At 35.3% G+C, this 19,856-nt stretch overlaps 1 protein-coding gene across 2 annotated transcripts in view; it reads left to right on the top strand.

Moving 5' to 3' along the window:
* Positions 1-19,856, top strand: part of PTPN12 (protein tyrosine phosphatase non-receptor type 12) — a 69,393-nt gene that overhangs the window by 27,055 nt on the left and 22,482 nt on the right. For both annotated transcript variants that reach the window (XM_086886656.1, XM_086886655.1), the window contains exons 2-11: positions 4,838-4,946; positions 7,858-7,934; positions 9,008-9,103; positions 10,124-10,162; positions 10,890-10,961; positions 12,402-12,461; positions 14,929-15,071; positions 16,458-16,524; positions 17,101-17,178; positions 17,269-17,367. In XM_086886656.1, the coding sequence (XP_086742782.1) occupies positions 4,838-4,946; positions 7,858-7,934; positions 9,008-9,103; positions 10,124-10,162; positions 10,890-10,961; positions 12,402-12,461; positions 14,929-15,071; positions 16,458-16,524; positions 17,101-17,178; positions 17,269-17,367 (840 nt within the window). The remainder of the gene's footprint in view (positions 1-4,837; positions 4,947-7,857; positions 7,935-9,007; positions 9,104-10,123; positions 10,163-10,889; positions 10,962-12,401; positions 12,462-14,928; positions 15,072-16,457; positions 16,525-17,100; positions 17,179-17,268; positions 17,368-19,856) is intronic.

The following is a 19,856-nucleotide window of genomic DNA, read 5'->3' as shown; positions in this document are numbered from 1 at the left end:
TAGGATGTCAGAGCCCCATTTGAGCACTGGTACCAAAGTCTGCACTGCATTTTCTGTTGCCAAAAGCATCTCTGGAATTTTGTTGTTCATAGGCACAGAACCTGAAACCTGGGTTATCTGACCACAGACAACCATAAGATAGTAATTTTAAAGTTTTTTTTGTGATAATTTACTTCACATTGCTCCATACAGGTATATTTTTCTCACTGTATGAGTACTAGTGAATGTATTCTGCCCTAGTAAGCTTTCTTTCAAATATCTAAATTATTTCTTTCCAATATCTAAACCATTTGAATGAGACCAGAGTTGCATATAATATTTGGTTTTTTCTTTCCTTCCTGTTAGTAAGAAAAATGCAATGTCCACCTTTTGATAGAAATAGCTGTCTAATTTTATGAAATGAGTGCATTACTACATTTTGTCTTCTAGTACCTTTTATGCTCTAATTTTTAAGGTACCTCCTATGGAAGATTTTCTTTAATTGCTTGCTTGTTTGTTTGAGTATTTCTTAATGCACTATGGCAAGTTTTGCAGAACAGAATATGTTCCTCTGTGATTGGCACAATGTCAGCAGGCCACTGCCAGAGCTGTGTAGAGCTTCCTGAGCCTGGTTCTATGGCCTGGTGTCGCATGGTGAGAAGGTGTTGTGGAATACTGTAGCAGCTGGCATCTGACACTCTGGTATGTCTTGCTCCTCAGGAATGCTCAGAAAGGAGAGTCAAGAGAACATCTCTGTTGTATTATCTCATTTGGACAGTTAGAAATGTCAGACAAGGCTGGTGAAATATTTGTATTGTTCTCCTTCAAAAGAAGCCTGGAAAGGATTCTTTTGAAGGAGAATTTTGTATCTTAAGTAAAGTTTATGCTTTTGAAGTGAGATCTTTAAATTTCAGTAGGCTATATGAATGCTTTCTTTAATCCACAAACAGCACTTCTATGATACTAGTCTTTGTGCCTTTAAAGGCTTTCTAAAGTTTTAAACAAACTGACAATGAAATTCAAAAATCTGCATTTCCTGAACTAATTGGACAAAGTTCTTCTTGATATGGTAGGGTTCTACAAGTAGGGTTTAAAAAGCTGGTTTGTCTATTTGTAAAAACTCTGAAGTAGATTTGTAGTACAGATTGTAAAACCACTGTGGAAGTTGGAAGTATGTTTCTGAAACTTAAATTGCTTCAAAGACTCATCTCCCCACTGTCACATGTGGTGTTTGTCACCACCCCACAAACCACTTCTGTCAGATAATGAATAAGCAGAATTAAAATTGAGCTTTTCTAATGACTGGAACTAAAGGCCTTGTGAATGTAATTCTTAAAGTGTGTATTTATGGCTCACCATGCTTACTCTTTGACCATTTTGTTTGTTCTTAAAAGAACATATCAGTGAAGGCTTCCATGGTACCAGAATAGCAGTCGCACTGAGCAGACGAGTGTCTCGGAAGTGCCCAGTGTTATCTGCAGAGGCACCAGGCTGAACCTCCCGTGTCCCTGCTGTTGGTGCCCGAGTATCTTCAAGGAAGCATTTTGGCAGTTGACTGACTTAACCCAAATGAGTGCTACTTTGTACTCTAGACAGTTGTTTATGAAGAATTAGCTTGAAACTGGGCTGAGACGGACCTTACTGGCTGTCTTGTCAGCTTAGTCTTAGTCTGAACAGAATTCTTTTCTCTTCTGCCCTGTCATTACCCCGTTCTCCTATTGAGTACATTCTCCTCCTCCTGGTCACTCTGGGCTGTAACCTAGGAAGCACTGGAAGCCTTGCATCCCACAGCAGGCTGTGAGCACACACTGCAATAGCCTTCTGCAGGAATTTTCTGTTGCGTGTAGGGCGGAATCCTCCGCTGAATCTGGCACTTTTCCATTCCTGTGGTATTTTGTTCAAAGCTCAGTTTTAAAAATTCTTTCCTTACTCTTTACCTCTTCTAAAGCATGAAACAGATATTATTCTATATAGCAGATACTATTATAAATTGTAAAGAATGCTCCTTACTAATTTTGATTGCTCTCAGGACTGTACTTAGCTATCTTCTATTACTCATGTCACAGAGCAGCTGGCTAACATGCATTAAAAGCAGGAATTCTGAAGTATTTTAGGAACAGATGTGTGCTAGAATCAACCTGTATTTCATTCCTGAGCTTTGCCTTTGGAGCTGGGTTAAGCTAATTGTACTTTTTGGTCTGTTTAGCAGACTGCAGTACAGGGGAGATTGAATCATGTAGGGAAGAAGTCTGCTGGATTCTCATAGCATTGTTTTCTAGAGAATGAAACTTGGTACTAATCACTTGAGCCTCTTTGGCTTAAAATTCATCCAGATTGTATTGGTGAAAGTGTTTTTTCTTGCATGCCTTTAAAATGGGCTTATACAAAAAAGGATCATCTTCCTACTTTTTGTTACCTTACCTGACTTCCTTGAGTGTGTTCTTTCTCATGTAAAATAATTTTTGCTTCTGGTCATGGTTTGTAGAAATTTATTTTCTCTAAACTTCTTTTAAGCAGAGTGTCCTGGGGTGACATTTTCCCTATAGAAATCAGTAAGATGGAGGGAAAAACCCTTTAAGACTCACAACCATGTAGGAACAATACACAAAATCATATTAATGACTGTGCTTGGAAACTGTCACTGTTGGTCTTTTTTTTTTTTTTTTAAACCCCTCTTAATTGAAGGTTTATAGCCTATTTCAAAGTATTTCTCAGCCTTGCAGTTCATAGCTCATTTAGCCAAATTATGTGCATTCATTTGGACTTTTCTAGAATCCTGGATATGTTCAGTCTTAACACAAGTGGTATTTTTGGACTTAGGAAAGGTTGATGTTACATAGGACAGTGTCTCCTACATGCAGTGGTATTCTTTGTCTGTGTGGTGTCACAAACCAGCTTTCTCTGCCCGTGTGTTCTGGTTATGCTGTGAATTTGTTTTTAGTGTTGCAAAGGTGAGTGCAGTCTACACAGGAGCTTCCAGGAACTGTTTGTGTCTTTTTAAGAATTAAATCTTCCTGTTCCTCACTCTCACTGTCAGGTTAAATATTTAGCAGCTTGATCACTGTGTGGTCAGATGCTTACTACCACACCTCCAGATATTTATGGGTTTTCTTCGTTGATTAATATTGCAGATTTCTCAAGAAAATTCATTTTAAGAGAAAAAATGGTTGCAGGCTAGTTTGATTGCTCTTTTTATTGTATAGTGATTGAATCTGTGATGAAGTCCTTGCAGAAGAGAAAAACATTGAAAATTGGTGCTTCTTGATTTGTTTGGTTTTTTTTTACCTTGCCATTTGCTCTTGCTCTGCAAATGTCACTTTTCTGGTTTATTGCATGTGTATTATTCAATTAAATTAATGACAGGTTTTATCCACATTTGCATAGGTAATTTTATTTTTTTTTTTGCTATATCCATATAAATTTTATGAAAATGTTTTTCTCTATGTAAGAGAGATGCTAAGTTTTATGTGATTTTATTCTTAAGGTTGAGGGTGGTGCTAGGACAATTTTGGACCTAATATGCATAATTAGTCACCTCAATTGCATAATAAATTAGGAGGAATTATTGGAGGTCTTGAGTTGGCAAACATTTTTTAATTAAAGTGTGTGGTGAATGTCCTGTGTTTTCTTCTTGAATTGTTATAAAGCTACTAAAACTGGCTTTCCAAACAGATCTTCATTATGGTATCTTTCTGCCTGTATGTTGTTGCATAGTCAGTGGCAAACAAGATTTACATTTTTAACTGGCAAAAAGCTTCTCCCATTGTCCCCCTTCCCCAGAAGAACATAAGTCATGAATGTTTTTAGTCTTCAAGTGCACAATGATGAATTGAATATGAAGGGAGGGAAACATGAAGAAGGTCTGTCCTTCTTCCATTTCAGAATACCCCTCCACTGGAGATGCTAGTCTTGTTTGAAGCTTCTTTCAGTCTTCCTCTTGATAGTCTTATGCACCAGCACCATGTCAGTGTTGAGAGAATGACTGGGTTTGAAACCACCAGAGTTAAATTTCTTAGTTCTTTGGTGTTCCTTCCTTTTTAAATCTGGATGTCTATACATTTTAAAATAATAAGCACTGCTGGCTCCTCTTGTATTTATTTATTTTTTAATGGGAACTTTTACTCCTCAGCTTTAAGGTTGCAAAAGCCTAATTTGTTTGGAATGATAAAAGCTGTATTGCTCCTTTTATTTCCTAGGTTATGGAAGGCAGGGACTGTTTTTTTGTTATTAAAGGTTTTGACTCTCTCACATTTCTAGGATTTGAAATAGATGCAGGGGGAAAAATGACATACTGTTATGAATACAGCAGACCTTTTGTCGCTCATCTTCATTGTGAATAGCTTGTGCCTGAGAGACAGGGACCTTCTTTCTTGGAGCTTGAAAATCGGCAGGAGTTGGGTGTTAGGAGTTGGCACCAGTTAAATGTAAGATTTTGGTTTCTGTTCAGTTGTCCTGTGCCTCAGAGCCAAGTACCAGCTGTTCCTGAGCCAGTCCATGCTGTGCTTTTTCCCCAGGTGCCCTGAGATGATATTTCTGTTTCTCACAGGTATTCTTTATGCAGTTGTTACTCCACAGCAGGGCAGTGTATTGTCCAAGTAAATTATGGCCATAGTTCATGCTGGTGCTGTACTGGCTTTTCCAAAATTATGTGTCTCATGATGCACAGAGCTAGCATCAACTTGGGCATAATCTGTTAATGTGCTAAAAGTACTGGATGACTAGGTGTTTAAACTCCCTTGTGGTTAATATCATAAAAGGAGAGAAGAATTTTTTTTCCAAGTGGTCATCATCAATGAAACTAATACCTTGTGATGTTTATCTTGAGGCTTGAAAATATAACAAAAATCTTTGTTTCCAGAGGTTAAGAAGATTATCAACAAAATACAGAACAGAGAAGATATACCCAACAGCCACTGGAGAAAAAGAAGAAAATGTTAAAAAGAATAGATACAAGGATATATTGCCATGTAAGTCTGATTTACATGTTAATAGAAGATGAAGGGAGGATACATTCTCCATGTATTTTGAAGTTTACTTTTTAGTTATTATTGAAATGCAAAATTTGAGATAATTTGCTGAAAGATGACCTTCTTTAAATTTTCATTTTTAACTTAAAAGGCAAAGTGACTGAATTCTTATATTTTATCAGGAGAAGTATCACCCAAAAATAAATGTGTTCTGGTTCTGAAGCTGTATCAAGCCAACACTTTCATTTTAGCTCAGAACAGCTGAGAACTTTATTAGATGCTTGAATGTATGTTTTCCTTAGGAGCATGTTATTGATGGTAGGAAACAAATAAATGTCAGTGTATTCTCTAGGTGAAATTCTAAGGAGGCTTAAGGAACCAGTTTTGATGTAAACTAGATCTTTTTTGCCTGTCTGTATCATGCAAATTGTGTTGAAAAGCTTCCAGTGCTGGATTAGCTTTGGTTTCTATTTTGCTAGAGTCCAAATGAAATTCTTTTTGATGTGTGGACACAGAAAGCAAGAGAGTACAATTTAAATTTTAAACCCACCAACATGTGGATATTACAGATCAGCTATCTGAAATTACAAGACTGTTACATGCTCACTTTGTGTAGCTCCTGAGGCCATGTATTTCAGAAGCTCTCACTGTGCTTCTTGATCTGAACAGCTGACAATGAGATAAAGGGTAGTCTTCTAACAAATGCCACTTCTCTTGTCCCAGAAGGTCAGCAACAGGTACTTTTTACTCTGCTTATTAGTTGGGAGGAAATGTTTAATAGGTAGAGTGAAAAAGAGAGAGGAAGTCGTTATCGTCATCTTATTAACACTGTCCTGGCATTTTGGCAGATCGTGAACAATATAGTGAAATCTTGGTAGCAGCAGGCTGAGCTGGTGAGACAGCAGCACTGCAGAATGCATGGCTGGAACTACAGCAGTAAAGGAGCACATCTGTCATCTGCATGGAAATAAAACCTGAGTCACTGGGATCTGGAAGGGAATGAAGCTCACAGTGGGGAAACGAGATGACATTTAGGAAAATTGAAGGTGTATTTTCAGTTTGTAAGTGGATGTCTCAAGCATCCAAAGTCTCCAGCAATGAAGTGATGGGAGTACCAGCTTGAAATGAGAAGCAGGAGAAAGACAAAGTATCCTTGTCTATCTCTTGTAAGTCCAGGAAATAATGTACATTTGTAACTTAATCAGAGATTAGTGCCGTATTTATCAGAAATTGTTACTGCTACCAGAAAGATCAGTACCTCAGCACTAACTCAGCACTGGCTTCAGAGTAAAAGATGCATTACAGTTTACTAAGCCATGCTAAGTGGTTGTTAAATGCAACATAGTGTTCACTGGTCACCTGAAGAACCAATTAGTTATTGTGAACTGAGCCTTTACGTTATATAACAGTATACAAGCACTTAATCTTCAGAAGCTGAGAACTGCAGTGGATTTTTTTGAGGAAATTCTATTCCAGACCATAAACTCTGTGACAGATGAGCTGTGGCACACAGACAGGATGGTGATGTTGACATTTGGAAACTGCTCTAGAGTTTTGGATCTGTGCTGGGAAGATAGGATTCCCTCACTAGCCTGCTACTTTATTTAGTCTGTTCTGCCACTTAAAAGCAGATTTTAGTATAAAGTCCATGACACCGTTTCACGCTTAGCGAATGTTCTTGCTTTTATAATCTGTGTATCAGTGTGTAACGCAAAGCAATGTGTTTCAAGGGTTTTTCTAGGCCTTTATATGAATGTGTTTTCTCTAGATTTGTGATCTAAAAGTCTTGTAATTTACACTTGTGCTTTTTTAAGAAGCATTACATGGTAACACCAAGTTTTTTGCATATTATGAGGACTCCGGGAGAAAAAATTCACCATTTTGCAAGGTTTTTGGGAGAGCTTTCCGTATAGAAATAACTCCTAGCATTTAATTCTTCTGGGCATGGTTCCCTGTTTTATTATTGGTGATGTTTTGATGGAACAAAAACCCAACTAACCATATTTTCTCTTTAAAATATATTTGTTCTTTGTCTTTCTCTTGAATTTAGGTCTAATCAAAGGTTTCACAACTGTTCTGTGGTTGCGGAATTGACCCTGGGAGCAGAAAGTAACAAATTGCTTGAGCAGCTGCTGTTTCTACAGATACTTCTGTTACCCCATTTAAAGATAATTTTTCTTGAAGTGGATTTCCAAATAAAATCTATTGTAGAGATAGTTTGAACAATTTTTATATGATAGCTAGTAAGTGTTGTTATCAACAAGAGCTGGAAGGACTGGCAAACCTGCCAACCGCCTACACCATTTTAGTAACAATCAAGTTGTTGCATTAAAGGTGCAATTTTTTTTTTAAGGCTAAAAAGAATAACAAAATGTTTAGTTTATTCCATCAACAAATAATAAGGCTATTTTCATATTGCTGAGGATTTTGGTTTCCAAAGGTCTGTTGGTATTATTAGAAGCTTTATCTGAGACAGTAATGTTTGAGGCAGAAACTTGCCCAAAACCCCCTAAATGAAGGAATCTGCTGTACGCTGGTGTTTTGTGCTTTCTGCTTTCCCTAAGTGTATCTTAATTCTGACCACCATGATCTGTGTTAATGTTGTGTAACTGCAGTTTTGATGGCTTCTGATTAATTGTATTTTGCCTCTTTTTAATGAATTGCTCTTGGAATTCTAGGAGGTGGTACTCTGTGAACTTCAGCATCAGAAGTACATAGCAGTATGAACTACTCTGTTTATCACTCACTACCTGAGTTGGTTTACCCATAAATTAAATGTATTGACTTGCTTGTGCAACTTGCCTTTGGAAAATGTTCTTTAGTATACTATATATATAATATTTCCTGCTCTATTTTGATTTACATGTGTTGGAATCCTTGTTCAAAAAAATATTTTGGTCTATTTTTATAGTTGATCACAGCCGAGTTAAATTGACCTTAAAAACTCCTCCACAAGATTCAGACTACATCAATGCAAACTTTATTAAGGTATGTAGTACTAGTTTAACAGTTCTTCTATTCTTTTTAAGCCTTTTTTTTTTCTTGTCAGTGCAGTTTTAATATTATAGTCTAACATAAAACTTTAAAGCTGTGAGGAAAGATATTCTTATGACTTGAATAAATTTGCAAACATGATGCCATTTATAACAGAATCTTTAAAGCCTAGATTTTACTCCTAAGTGGAAATGTAATATAAAATACTTCATTTTAAAGTGTCAGGCAAATGAATTGGAGATACCACGGGAAAATTCAGATGCAGTTGTTTTAAAAGGTGACATTTTTAGGGACCATAAATGAAGTGTTTGACAAATTGTGTATGTTAATGTACATTTTGCTCTGTTCATGTGTGGCAATGGAATTAACATTATAACATTCTTAATCTAACAATGACAATGGAATTAATCTAACATTCTGAAAGAGAACCCAGAATTTGACTAAAAGCTGGTTAAAGTTTTGTTTCAAAGTGTTAATATCTTGAGCTGTCTTTTCAGCTTTATTTTGATGCTGCTTCTACACAGTATTTATTTTTCAGAAACATGTGTTCCTCTAAATCTTACTGCATGAATGTTTAACTTGAAAAGCTGAACATTAATGTACTGAAAATTTATATTAAAAAAATCCTAAGATTTTATACATAATATATATTATATACATATAATACATTGAAATGTGTTGCAGGGAGGGAGGAACTTTAATTTGTTCAGGAGGATGAGTTTTTGCAGAACAATTTTCAATTTTTCATCACTGAATGTTTGAGTAACAAATTAAATACAGACTTAAAGGGAATCTTCAGAATCTAAACAACTTATTTCCTGGGACAGTCTCTGGCAGTGCTGTAGCTCTCGTGATCTTGGGATCCCTTGAGATTACCAGCAAAATTCCCACTAATGTAATTGGGAGTCATGTTTCATATTCACCCTTCCTGTTATATCTATCTATCTAGATATCTAGCTAGCTAGCTAGATATTCTAATTTTACACTGTTTTAACCCATAACCTTTTTTAATTCAGTGCAGTTAAATGTTCTTTATAAACATTAATGGTTCCTTTCTGCAATCCTAGGGAGTGCATGGGCCGAAAGCATATGTTGCTACCCAGGGACCGTTAGCCAATACAGTCATAGACTTCTGGAGGATGATATGGGAATACAACGTTGCTGTAAGTAGCTATAGAAAAATTCAGTGTTACCTTATATCATGGCACTGTGATTGTGTATTTTTTGCCTGAGCTGGCTATTATTATCAAAATATTGACAGTGATTTAGAGTATTTGCTTCCCAAATCTTGATTTTTGTAGTTAAATAGAATTACTATTATTTATTCGGTTTAATAATGCAAATTCAAAGTAATATTTTTGTTGAATGGATGTTAAGTGCTTCATATTTATGAATAGGTTCTTGTTGGGTTACATCTGTAAGGTAGGAGATAATTCTGACTTAATGTTGACTGACAAAATCAAATACAGAACCAGCAAGTGAAACAAAAAAACCCCAAACCACTTACCTTTCTTTTAATGCTAATTTTGGGTTAGTTATTGCTTTATGTATTCTACGTGTTTGAACAGCTTTTGTCAGGAATTAACTTGTAAATACTTGGGGAAATCGGATAGGTTTGAAAAATTATTTGTGTAATTTTTTGGGGAGGGGGAGTTGTTTGGCCATAAGTCATGGTTACTTACTGTAACTAATAGCTTACCTGTTGGTGTATTTTTATTGTGCTACTCATGCTTTCTGAAATAGCTTCACCTAAGAAATTTGATTGATGATCAGGGTCTTTTTTCTGGGGAGGGTTTGTTCATATACTATGCATTATGTCACTTTGAGCAAATATAGCTATGTTTCTTCCAGCTGGCAAATAGTTCTGTATTTTTATAAGTTTAGACTTTACTGTCAGACTGAATAAATAAAGTATTTATACAGGATTACAATGAATTTGAATTAAATAGCCTTGAAGTAGTGTATTAGTGATGTAGATTTTGTGAAGGGTGAGACTTGGTTACTGTTTTAGAATTAGAAGAGCATTTGTATGCAGGAAAGAAAATATTAATAATAATTAGTCTCTTCTGCAGTAACCACTTAAAGTATCAGTATCTGCCTGATAGAAGCCAGTGGTGAAGTGTAGGTTTAAGTTCTGTGATCCAAAACCATCTAACTTGGACCATCTCTTTTTTTCTTTTCAGATAATTGTAATGGCCTGTCGAGAATTTGAAATGGGAAGGGTATGTGTCCTAAATACAAAAATAAATGAGCTTTGCCTATATAGGCAATAGCTGTGAAGCGTCATATGCCAGATCCTTAACTGTGATAATAATATGCCAGATGAAGTGAGAATTTACTTTTTTCCTTACTTTTCTGTATATAAGAAATAGTTCATGAGACTGCATTTCTTTGCCCCATTTGTAGGATTGCATGGTTATTTAGGTTTTATCTCAGTGGAATATGTGTTTGTGTACAGAACTGCACCAAGGGTTTGTTTCTGGCCATGTCACTGTGGAAAAAGTGTCTTGCTCTTTGTGGGATGTAGGCCAACTATGAAAATCCTGAGTCCTTCAGAATTTCCTGTCAATTGATACAGCTGCAAAAACAATTTTTTTAAAGTCTCTCTTCTTTATTCTTATGACCTTAGAAGGAAATCCAGAATTGTGAATTTCCAACTTTCACAAAAACTAAGCTTACATTGCTCTCCTCTGCATGATGCTTATGCATATGGTACAGGCAGACAGGAAATCCTAATTTGCAAAGTGTCTTTTGCCTATATTTATGTTGGTTGTTTGAGGTCTTGGTTTTGTTTTTCTCTTGTAATCCAAAAGGAAAGTTATTTTACTACCTTAAAAGTAAAAGAAGTCCAGAATAAGGCATTTGGGGTTGTGATTTTGTCTTCTCTGCTTCTGGTAATCATCTTTCAGTACCATGCATTAATTAAATTAGGATTCTTTACTTTAACAGAAAAAATGTGAGCGTTACTGGCCTCTGTATGGAGAAGAAGCTGTAACTTTTGGACCATTTCGTGTTTCTTGTGTAAGTATAAACCTTTATAAATTAATTTCCAAATATTTAATGAGTTTGTAACTTCAATGTTCAATGAACTGTTTGTAGTGGGCTTTTTAGTTGTTCAGTACTAAATTTTACACAAGGACTCTCAAAGGAATATGCACATCTAATCTGTGTGGTATTTTTAATTCTCCACAATTGTTTTATTTTTTTTAAAGATGGGAACCTGTGTCACTTGGTCCTATATCTTTTATGTATTATTTCTTGAGCTTTATATGCTGCTTGAATGTCTGTACCATCCTCACAAAATCAAAATCTTGTGCAGTTTTGTCTGTTCTGACTTGTGCGTTCTGAGTGAACTGAAAGTAACACTGGAATAGGATATTTTTATTAAGTTAATTAGCATGAAGTGTTTTAAGGTGTACAGAAAGAGTTTACATGCCTGTTTATTCAGCTATTAATACAACTTTGAAATAGTCTAACAAGAATTAAGTACACTTCAATTCATCTTGTCAGGAAAATATATACTCGCAAATTTTACTCTATAAAGATTCTGAGTAACCTTTTCCACATTAAGTTGATTCAAATTTGCCTGCTTTTTGCCCTGGTCCTTGTGATACTGGTGAAAGGGGTTTGTGTGTGCTTGTTGTAATTGACTTCTTAGCTACAGATGAGAATCTGTTACCTTTATGTACTCTGGTGTATGTGAGCTGTATTGCTTTAAAACCTGCAAAGTGTTGCAGTTGTCAATGGGAAATAGTAAATTCCCAGGGGCAGACAGAAATGCATTAAAGCATATATGTAGTCTCCTAAATTCTCTGTGGGAAGCTGTAATGCCAAGTTTTTAAAGGCATCTTCAAATTATGTTGTTACTGATATTAAAGTACAGTAATATTGTTTGATCTCTGTATAAACTTTCCTTGATATTCCAAAGGAAGATTGGAAAACTCTGTGAGCTAGAAGCTATGTTTTTTGGCCACAACCAAAATAATTAGTGATTCTTTTAGATGCACCCTTGATTGAAAACAATGGAAAAGGAAAAAATAAAAGGAGACATCGCAGGATAGAGCCTCAGTAAGAGGCTGAAGTTTATACAGAAGTGTTATAGAGGGATGGCTGTGAAAGGCAATCTGTAAGTTAAAAGTATGGAGAAAGAAAGCAAAAGAGGTACTTAGAAATATTCTTATGTGATTTATTGATGACTTTGGAGCAGGCAAGGCTTTAATTTCAAAATACACACGTTTAAGTAAAAGTAATGCATTTTGCACATCTTGTGCAGCAAGCTAACTTGCTGGTGTGTTAATCGGTGTTTTGATTGCCCCTCTCTTGAGGAAATGATAAATACAAAACCAATATATTTTAAAAGAACCCCGAGTTTAAAGTTTGAGATTTTAGTTATGTCCTGTATGTTGCATATTGATTTTTAATATTTTTTTTTCCAATGCATTATTGTTTTCTCATGTTTAGGAAGCTGAGCAAGCAAGAACAGATTACTTCATTAGAACATTATTACTTGAATTTCAAAATGTAAGTACAAAGTCGCTTCTGGTCTCACCTTCAATAGTTGCTCAAAAGTCACCAAAATGATAGTGTCAGAAACTCATGAAAATACCCTTGCTTTTTTAGGTGGTGATTATGTATATAAATAAAGTTTGGAAGTGATGTTAAAACATTAGTATATAAAGGAGGAATAGTGAAACTCTTTGCCTTTTATCTATGTTCTTGTTTACCCAAATGGTTTAAGCTTTTCTTATAAACTTACATGAAATGTCAGACTTCATTTGACTGAAAAGCAGCTACCAGTAAATAAAAACTTTGGAACCCTCCTGTAAAAACACAAGGCATGATAGTCTATTTTGCAGAATACCTGTCATTTTATTTGTCAATCTGTATTAATAAATGATTTATTGCAGGTTAGTCTCATTTGTGGTTTTTCACAATGTTCCAATTCAACAATGGATGCCAAGCAGTTATGAAAACTGCTTAATGATGAGGGGAGTAATTTTGGGGAATAATTTTTGTCTGCAGTATTTGCTAGGAATGCATGAACTTGATCATTTTGTTTCTATTAGCGTTCATAACTGACTGGGCTGTGAGACAGTTTAGATAACAGAAATTCTGTGTCGTAATCGGGCTTTGTGACATTTTTTGAAACGGTACACTCCAAAACTGAACTGGACACCAAAAACCCCAAAGTAGAGCCTGCCTTCCTTTTAATAGTGAAATATTGTACAAACTAGTTACACCAGGAACTGTGGCTGATGTATATTTTGCTTACCTATGCTGTACTTGCCAGTGGTGTTTGGCTATTGATGTTGGGGAGTTCTGTCCCAACTAGAAGCCTTTGTGCTGCTTAAAAACTGAGCAGCAACCAAAAGCTACAGTTTGTGCCAAGCTTTTGATCCTAGCAAGGAAACAGAAGTTTGCTCCTATGAGGAGCAATTTAACTGAAAGGGTTAACAAGATGTGTTGATATTTGATATATGTGTCTGATAAAGTGTTTTTTCTTCAGATTTATGTAGAGATTTGCTTGGGGATTCCTGTTAAATTAACTACAGACTTTTCATCTTTCTTTGAAGAATTCTGAGCATAGCCTTGCACTGGGGAGGAAAGGTGTATTTGTGGTATAAAGTAATAGCCTTTTAAGTTTGCTTTCAGATTTTCCAGAATAATTATATGTTTTATTACTTCTGTAGCATTTGCAGTGGATTATTATACAAAAAAAAAAACCAAAAAACCCCCCAAAAAACTATGCAAAAGGATTTAAAATTTCCATAAATCTACAATGTTATTTTAGTTTATAGAAGGAAAACCAGTTTGACTGAAACTTGCTTGTTTTCAAGAAAGAACTTGGGTTGTTTAGTTTATAAGTGGCAGTAGAAAAAAAGGACTATAAAGGTTCTTTTAAATTTTTGATTTTCATATAAAAAGAAAATCTATTTTTTTTGTGGCCGTTCTTCTAATGTGAAAAATCACAGGTCTTTTTAAGTGTAATTAAATGAAATTTCTTGGTGGAGCTTAATAGGTAGCTTTAAGTCTTCCTTTTCACTGGTCACTTTGGTTTTACCTAAGCACCTTAAATCTGTGCTTTCTTAGGCTATGTTTTCTCTTGTTTTAACTAGCTATGGTGTTTCCATAGAGCTGGGAGGAGTCAAGCATCAAAAATAGATAAATTTCCATGCCAAAGAGGCCTGCCACGTTGCTTCTCACATAACTGAACTGAAGGTAGTGTAGGTCTTGAAACCTGTAGACTGTAATGTGGCTCAAAACCTTCATGCTCTCCAGTACATTACTTTGAGGGGTGTACTGGAACCCAGAGGTGTGGCGTGGAAAGGTGCAGTAGAACGAGCTACTGGTAGCTGCAGATCCTTCAGATAGTGATGAAAGAGGATTTTCAGGGATTCAGGTAGCTGGGTAACTAAGCTGTTCTAAAGCCTGCTTCTTACCTTGTCTTTAGTACTATTGCAGCTACTGTTACTAGAATAAAATTGTACCTATTGTTGCTGCAAGTGTGATTCATATTTAGGTACAGTCTTTATTATTTCTGTAATTTTCTTAATTTCCCTCTGGAGCCTGTGCACATACTTTTTGTAATGTGACAAAACAATGCTTTTGCCCCCATTTTTTTTCTTTGATGTAGGTTACTGGGGTACAAATAGAAAAAGAAAGACCACATGGAATATTCTTTCTCCATTTCCAAGTTATAGCTGTAAGGACATAGAACCTTTACATATGGTGCAGTGTTGTTGGTCCTTTACCCATATAATAGAGAGGGGCTTCTGAACTGTCCCATAGGGCATCTTCCTATGCATTAGCAGCACTTGAAATGCGACTTCAGCATTTCTCTTCTATTTTTTGAAGTGTTATAAGCGGTAAGGTTTTTTAATCCAGTAAATGACTTTGCTTGTCAAAGAAGAGGTTCCTAGAATTACTTCTTTGGTACAAACTCAAATATGTGTTATCATTAACACCTTTCTCCCTGCCTCTCCCTTAGGAGACTCGTAGTGTCTATCAATTTCATTATGTTAACTGGCCTGACCATGATGTCCCTTCATCTTTTGATTCTATTCTCGACATGATCAGCTTGATGAGAGAATATCAGGAACATGAAGATGTTCCTATTTGCATACACTGCAGGTATTAAACGTATTTATCATTTTTTAAACATTTTAATTTTTTGAAGTCTAGACTTCTGATATGGGATGCACTAGTTTTAGTTTTAAGTCAGAATTAATTTATTTATTTTAGTTGGAAAAAAAATGTTTTTTTCAAAATTTAATTGAAAATCACACAGACTTTATTTTCTTAAAACTGATGCCACTGTGAAATTTTGTTTTTACTTCAGTTTAAGACAGAATATCAATCAGAAAAGAATGAGCCTTTGACAGGGGACCTGTTTTGAGGTTCTTAAGACATAAATCTTTGTGAGGACAAAACAGACTTTGAAGATCACTGCAAATCAGCTTGGGAGTAAAGGTTCCATTCTCAGTGGGAGAGATTGTGTAGCACATGCATCACTAAGAACTCTGTGCTCTGATATGACAAAAAAGATCTTTAATTAGCAGGATGTAGTTTCCAGTTGGGAAGTCTTCTGAAGAACAGTTTCATCCTTCACCTGAAATTTGGCTAGCAGAAGTGTTGAGACTGAACTGCAATAAAAATATTTTGCTGAACTGACACTTTCTGACAATTTGTTTGGAAATCTTGCCTATTGTTTTTAATGCTTTTTAAAGCAACAACAGTTCATGTGTTGTGTCAGGAAAAATTGAATTCAGATTTATAAACCGGGACATAGTAAATTCATGGGACTTACTGTTTAGAGCTTAGTTATTCTCTTCATGGGCTGCATTCTTTTTTTGAGTTGTCAGTCTTAAATGAGGTCTAAAACCATAAACTGACTTAGCACTGAAATCTATTCATTTTGTCCTGTTCTTTTTGACTGTCAGTATAATTCTGAATGTTGACTCTTTACAGCAGTGTAATTATAATGTAATAAATATGCATGAATTATAACTCTGCATGTGTAAAACAGAGGTATTCAGACAATTAGGATAAATAAGATAGTTTGCTGTCATTCTTAAACTTTCAGATTTATGTTTTTAGCTAAAAAGGAGAAAATACAGATGTGATATTAAATCAGAAAAATGTGGCAAGTCTTCAAATGTAGTCTGTTCTGCTATTTTACATCATTTATCATTAAACTTGGAGAAGACCACACCTGATGAAGTAGCTGGGAATAATGTGATAAAAGAAAGAGGCAATAAAATTGTCAGCACTGAATCATATTTCATGACTGCAGTTCGAAATGGCTATGAAAACTTGCATTAAAAGATTCAAAGCTGCATTTTGCACTGCTGATTTTATTTTGAAGACACTGTAGTGTCAGGCTGAGTGAAATTAAAATGATAGTTGAGGGATTTGGAATTCTTTTTTTTTTTAATGTGGACTTTTGAAATACTAGGCTTACGGTGTTTTTTTATCAAATTTAAATAGAATCTAACACCTATCTGTTTATGTTCATAGTGCAGGGTGTGGAAGAACAGGAGCCATCTGTGCCATAGATTACACATGGAATTTACTTAAAGCCGGGGTAAGGAATCCTAAAAGAAGTTTTATGACATTCTGTAATTTCTTAACAGTGATTGATTAAGCTTCTAAGTGTTCAAAAATAGTGAAATGTTTAAGATGTTCTGCAACTCTCTTGGCATGTTGGATGTTCAGTTTCATTGTATTCATGCTTTAGTATGCATTTACTTTGACAGCAAGTTTTCATCTAAAAAGGTTACTATAAAATTCTAATTTTTCAAAAATAAGTTTCCATATAAATTGATTTTGAATTCAACTTTCTCAGTCTTTCTGATTTATCATCCAGCTCAAATATAAAGGTATAACTTTATTCTGGAATTTTTAGATCATGAAGCATTGTTAACATTGCAATGTCATATTAATGACATTAGATATCTCATTTCAAAAATGCTTGAAACAGTCTCATCTGGTCTAAATCAAATGTCAGTTTGGAGTTCCTTTGGAAAAAAAAATAAATACTTGCAGTGTGGAGAGAACAGATAAGCTTTTCCTATAAAAGTTACGCTTTTTTAAATGTTTAACAACTTTTGTGTTGTTCTGACAGTTATGTCATTGTAATTAACTTTCTTCTGTATTTCAGAAAATACCTGAAGAATTTAATGTATTTAATTTAATACAGGAAATGAGGACACAGAGGCATTCTGCAGTGCAAACAAAGGTATAGTTTATTTTGAAATGATTGTGAAAATACATCACCATTCTTTGAAAAGATGTTGTGCATTAATTTTTATCTGGCACCTTATTATAGGAGCAGTATGAACTTGTCCATCGAGCCATAGCACAACTGTTTGAAAAGCAACTGCAAAAATACGAAAGTTGTGCAGACTGGAAGATTGCAGATGGAGTGGTAGGTGTCTTTCCCGTATGTAACTGTTAGCTTCTGATGAAAATTCTCCTGTGAAGCTGTTTTTCAAATGTTCAATGATGTGATCTTATTATGTTCTCATGTTTTTTAAAGTACTGCTTGCATTGTAATAGATTAGGGGAGAGAAAAATAAATTAAAATGCTTTTGTCAGGGAGCTTCATGCTCTACCCTTTTAACAAAGGAGGAGGAAGTGGAAAAAATATTCTTCCTTGGTATTCACAGTGTCTGAGGATGTTTCTGTCTTTCTATCCTTCCCCTTTAAATTTCATGTCCCCTATAGATTTAATCTCTTATGTTCAGATATTTTTTTCTTGGCTGTTGCTGGGCACTAGGCTTTAGGCTTTTTGGATGAATATATTCTTTCTCTCCCACAGTCCAGAATTCTGTACCACCCTTTGTCCCTGGATTGTGTTTTGTTTATTCAGTGATTTTCTGTCCCTAATTGGTGTAGATTCCATAGGTCTCTGGAGGGAGTATGAGTGGTATCTCCAGGAGACTGAAATATCTGGAAGCAATTTTAAATGTGCTTTTATTAATAAGCATCCCATTTATTTTAGGGATTTAGCTCTCCTCTACTTTCTAGGAAATCTAGAATGTTTTCAATTCTTGGATTAAAGGCATCCACCCTTATGCTAACTCCTAAGAATTTATATCAGTTCATGAAGTACTTAGGAGGTCTTTAGTCATGACAAGAAGCCTGTTGACTAAATGCAATATGGATAGGGCTGGCTGCTTTTATTTGTTACAGGTTTGATTAAATTGATGTGTGATTTATTTTTTTTTCCCCTGAGAAATGGGCATGGCGGGGTTTGGAACATGCAGATTGATTAGCTTTGTACAGAGCTAAAAGTACTTGAATTTTGATCATAAAATAATAGGTAGATCAGTCTGCTGTATCTTCTGGTTATTTGGCTTAAATCTGACTTACGTCTGTGCTCTTATATAGAATCAAAAATGTCTCTTATTTACTTATTCCTACTGCTATATATACTAAATTACTTACATATTTCTGAACATGAGTGAAGCTGTGGCGAAATATGGTGATACTCTGTAACAAAGGCAAATGCTGTCTTTAGCACATCTTGAGAGATTTGCTGACTAACAAAACAAGACCAAATAGAAAATGGATAGGTAATGTATATGGGGGGTGAGGGGGATAATCCCAGCTCTGAAAATGCAGTGATGGAGTGTGAGTTTTGAATTTTACTTGGATATGATGTTGGTTTATGATCAACAAATTGTAAAGGAAAATGAATTTTAGTATCTACTTGGGAACAGGTAAGAGCATAGAATGTAATGTCCTTGCATGGGTATCTTACAGTTTGACTACTGACTGCATGTCAAGTCTGCTTATCTCAAAAACATGTTCCAGAATTTGAACATTAAACAACTGGACAAGGATCAAAGGTGTTGGAAGGCTCCATCTAAAGAACAGCCAGACTGAGGTGGAGAAAAAATGGCTGAGGTTAGATACAACAGAGGCTGAGTAACAGCAGAAAGCTGATTTCTGTTAGCTTTTTCTAAGGGTTACCAGTAAGACCTGAAAGACTTAATAAGAAAAATGACATTTGTATAAGAAATGCAACATGAAACTGCAGAGCTCTTTGCATCTGAAAGCCTGTGTCTTTGGGGTGAATATCTCACCATCTTGGAATCTTCCATGAGTTTCACTAACCTCTGACCTATGAAATCCCGGAGTTGCAATGTGCTGGAAAACATTCTAGGGAAGGAGCCCCTTATGCCTGCTCTGATCTTATTCTTCTTTGAAAGTTCCCTTTTGTTGGAAGCAGGGCAAAGTAAATCTTTGTGTGAGTAGCCTTTTTTGTGTTGTGAAATGATGCTTCTTCCTACTGTTACTTGAATAATTCTGCAGAAAGGTTGAGGGGAAAAAGTCTCATGGATGAAGAATTTCTGTGTCTAAAAGTTTGGTACTTAAATTTGCAACTGTCCATTTGTTAAAAAATTTGCTTTCAAGGAATTAACTGGTATAGGCTTAGCTTCTGTTCTGGATTTATAAGGGAAACCTCACATATCCAGTTAAATATTTTCTTGTAGTTTTAACTTGATTCTTAAAACATTGAAGCTCGCTTGAGGCATCATTTTGATAGTCTGAAAAAGCTCCTTTTTTACCTCCAGGAATGTTATGTAGCATCTGTTGTATATAATGTCTGATGTTCCACAGAAATTTTCTAGTTTGCTTTCTTTAAAAAAAAACCAACAAAAACCAAAAAAACCAAAACCAAACAGGTATTCTGGGATCTATCTTAGTTAAAAAGCTAATTCTGAGGCAGGAAGTTTTCAAGTAGCTTTATTAAATACTGTGTAATATTCTAATATTCCTTCATGTAAGTTACTCTGCCTGCGGGTGCTACAGCAACTAAGAAATCTTCAATTTATGAACAGTTTTAATTGTGTCCAAAGAAAACAATTCCAAATAAAATTCATGTGCCTACTTTGGATATATTACTAT

Source organism: Cyanistes caeruleus, chromosome 4 (assembly GCF_971803275.1).
Source record: "Cyanistes caeruleus chromosome 4, bCyaCae1.hap1.1, whole genome shotgun sequence".
In the NCBI taxonomy this organism is placed as follows: domain Eukaryota; kingdom Metazoa; phylum Chordata; class Aves; order Passeriformes; family Paridae; genus Cyanistes; species Cyanistes caeruleus.
Note: the sequence above shows the minus strand (reverse complement) of the source record. Positions and strands in the feature narration are given on the sequence as shown.